This window comes from Pinus tabuliformis, chromosome 5_2, assembly GCF_031772625.1.
Source record: "Pinus tabuliformis cultivar Carrire ecotype Pingquan chromosome 5_2, CPIR1, whole genome shotgun sequence".
In the NCBI taxonomy this organism is placed as follows: Eukaryota; Viridiplantae; Streptophyta; class Pinopsida; order Pinales; family Pinaceae; genus Pinus; species Pinus tabuliformis.
Window position 1 is genome coordinate 1,106,690,256 of NC_142306.1, and position 3,528 is coordinate 1,106,693,783.

Sequence of the window (3,528 nt, forward strand, 5' to 3'; positions counted from 1 at the left end):
GGAGTTTCTGTGCCCAATCCTGGTGATGGCTTGCTACTGTCTTTGTCAAGATATTTTCCAATACCTTATTTGTGCTTTCTACCTGTCCATTCACTTAGGGATGATAGGGGGTTGTCACTCTATGTTTGACCCCGTATTTTTGCATTAGCTTTTGTATCATATGGGAAGTAAACTATGATCCACCATTTGATACAATCTCTCTTTAAGTTCCGTACCTGGCAAAAATTTCTTCAAAGAGGAAGTTTTCCACCACTTGCTCTATTGCTCTCGTGACCTCCCTTGCTTCCACCCATTTCGTTACATAATCGATGCAGACCAGGATGTAAGCCTTCTGATGTGAAGGTGGGTTGAAGGGACCAACAAAAGTGATGGCCCATTTCTCGAATGGTTCCAGGACTATCTGGGGCTGCAGGGGCATTTCATCTACTTTCCCAGGTTGTCCCATCCGTTGATAGCTATCACACCTCCGCACATAATCCTGAGTGTCACGAAAGATGGAGGGCCAGTAATATCCCATTTGCAGCACTTTATGTCCTATTCTTTTGTCTGCAAAGTGTCCCCCATAGGGTCCCCCGTGTGCAGCTTTTAATATCTCGAAAATATCATCTCCTGCTACACACCGTCGAATCTGCTGATCTACCCCCGTATGGAAGAGATATCCTACCATCCATGAATATCTGGTACTGTGGTGAATGATCTTCCTTTGCTCCTTATAGGATAGGTGACGAGGCACTTTACCTGTAGCCAAATATTTAGCAATATCTGCATACCATAGAGTGTTAGCAGAAACTACAAAAAGATGCTCATCTAGAAAATAATCTTCAATTGGTGTTTCCTTACTATCACGTTCTATCCTAGATAAAAAGTATGCAACCACATTGTCTTTACCTGGTTTATCTGTTATAGTGATATCAAATTCCTGTAGCAGTAACAACCACCTTGTAATTTGACCAGGGGTAACAGGTTTGTTCATTAAATACCTGATGGTCGCATGATCAGTGTGCACAAAAGTAGGATACCCAGTGATATAGTGCCAGAACTTGTTGATGGCATAAATGACAGCAAGAAATTCCTTCTCAGTCACTGTGTAGTTTAATTCAGCAGGAGCCAAATTTTTACTAACATAGTAGACTGCGTAAGGTACTTTGTCCTCTTGCTGTCCCAACACTACACCAATTGTTGTCTGAGAAGCATCCATATGAATGTGGAACGGTAAAGCCCAGTTAGGTCCTCTAAGGATTGGAGCACTGCAAACTAACTCTTTAATTCTTGTAAACGCTGCATCACAGTCTTTAGTCCACACAAATTCTGAATCTTTTGTTAGTAATTGAAACAGTGGGTGTGCTACTTTTGCAAAAAAATTTATGAAACGTCTATAATAACCATCACAACCAATGAAACTGCGTACCTGTGTGACCGTTTTAGGTGTTGGAAAGTGTAGAATTACCTGTATCTTTGCTGGATCCATTCTGATTCCTTCAGCTGAAAGTAAATGTCCCAGAATAATTCCCTCTTCCATCATCATGTGACATTTCACTGTACTCAGAGAGACACGTGCTTGTATACACCTTGCAAGAACTTTTTCCAGATTTTCCAGTCCTAGCATGAACGAGTACCCATATGGAGTGAAGTCATCCATATAGATCTCAACACTGTTGTTTATCAAATCGGAGAAGATTCCCAGAATTTCCCTCTGGAATGTTGCAGGAGCATTACACAGGCCAAAAGGAAGGACCCTGTATGCAAATGTCCCCCAGGGGCATGTGAACGTGGTCTTGTCCTGGTCCTCAAGAGCAATCTGGATCTGGTTATAGCCACTAAACCCATCCAGAAAAGAGAAATACTTCTTACCAGCCAATGTGTCCAACACTTGATCAATAAATGGTTTGGGGAAGTGGTATTTCTACGTCGCCTTATTTAACTCTCGATAATCTATGCAGATCTGCCATTTTCCATTCTTTTTGGGGACCATTACCAGTGGTGAGACCCATTGGTTGTCTGAAATTGGGTAAATGAAACCCACATCTAGTAACTTCTGAAGTTCTTCTTTTACCACATTCTTCAATGTCGGGTTCATTCTCCTTTGTGGTTGCCTTATAGGATGAAAATCCTCCTTGATGTATATATGATGGGTGCATAGGTTAGCTAGGATTCCCTTCATATCTGCATAATCCCAGGCGAAGGCCTCCTTATGTTTCCGCAGAACATCTATAAGCTGCTCCTTCTGAGATTCTGACAGGTTCGGATTAATGTTCAAGGTCTTCCCCGGTTCCAATTCCACTTGTACACTTTCATGAGGTGCATCAACAGGTGGTTCCTCTAATCCTTCTGCTGTTTCCATAGTTTTCTAAGTTTCACAACTCAAAACAGATTCTAGGATCTGCTGGTTCGATTCCGAAACAGAACAAGGATTGTCCATGAAAGAAGTGATCACATCATCTTCTGACTCCATTTTAAATTGTAAGGCATGTCCGATAGTAAGGACGGGTCTCACTTCTTCCTCTTTCATTACATCCTCTATCGCAAACACAGCCTTCTTTCCACATGCTGGCTTTATAAGCGAATTTGGTTCTACAGGTGGATATAACACCAAATTATTAGTGTTATGCCCATTAGAAATGACCATATTCCTTGAGTGGCACCCAATGTAAGCGTTTGCAGTGGCCAGCCATGGCCTACCCAAAATTAGGGGATGGCCGCCCACTAAAGATTGTGCATGTAATACCAGGAAGTCTATGGGGTATTGCCACGAATCTACTAAAATTGTCACATCTTTTAGCTTTTCTACAGGTTTGACTGTAGATCTATCTGCTATTTCCAGTACTATAGGTGTATGCTTTAGATTACGAAGTCCTAGCGCATGCATAGTTTTAGTAGTGATAACATTGATGGTAGCTCCTAGGTCTACCAACACATTTGGAATTTCTACCCCATCAATCTGTATTGTGAAGATCGAGTTTCCTGGATCTCCATATTTCACTGGCATTGATTTTCCCATCATAAAATTCGATAACTTTCCCATAACATGTATAGTAAGGGGATCTTTAATTTTCTTAGTAGGTTTCTTGGAACAATATTCCCTAAGGGTCTTTGCATAGATTGGCACATCCTTCATAGCTTGCAATAAGGAAATTTTAAGAAATAAGTTCTGCAATTCTCCTAATAAATCAAATTCAGATTGAGGACCTGGTTTACTCATGGTTAATCTCTCTGGGTAAGGTGGTTTAGATTGAGGCTGCTCGACAAGAGGCATTTGGGTTCTATTAGTTTTCTTTGGCTCTTTACTGACCGACTTCATCTCCTTATCTTCATTATCAAGCTGTTCAATGATAATTGGAGGAGGTTGGGCATTGACTGTTTGACCTGATCATAGATTCATTTCGTACAGCTCTGCAGTGGAGATACTATATGAAGGCAGGTTAAGAACATCAGCTTGATGAGCCCCCTTATTGTTAGGGTTAGGATTAGGCTACATGGGGAGCTGAGGACAGGCAGGCTGGTTACCAAGAGGCACATTAGAAGGTAGTT

At 41.4% G+C, this 3,528-nt stretch overlaps 1 protein-coding gene across 1 annotated transcript; it reads right to left on the reverse strand.

Annotated features, from left to right (window-relative positions):
- Positions 1-202: 202 nt before the first annotated feature.
- Positions 203-2,341, reverse strand: LOC149163098 (uncharacterized). The gene is made up of 3 exons (XM_089435344.1): positions 1,976-2,341; positions 1,448-1,693; positions 203-919 (listed from the first exon to the last, which is right to left on the reverse strand). Exons 1-3 carry the CDS (start codon positions 2,339-2,341, stop codon positions 203-205), a joined length of 1,329 nt encoding a protein of 442 aa, XP_089291470.1.
- Between the last annotated feature and the right edge of the window lie 1,187 nt (positions 2,342-3,528).

Coding starts and splice junctions, on each gene's coding strand:
- LOC149163098 (XM_089435344.1), bottom strand. CDS start 2,341: ATGGAAACAGCAGAAGGATTAGAGGAACCACCTGTTGATGCACCTCAT. Junction 1,694..1,975: donor ACCAATGGGTCTCACCACTG/GTAATGGTCCCC, acceptor GCAACATTCCAG/AGGGAAATTCTGGGAATCTT. Junction 920..1,447: donor TGGATCCAGCAAAGATACAG/GTAATTCTACAC, acceptor TTACTGCTACAG/GAATTTGATATCACTATAAC.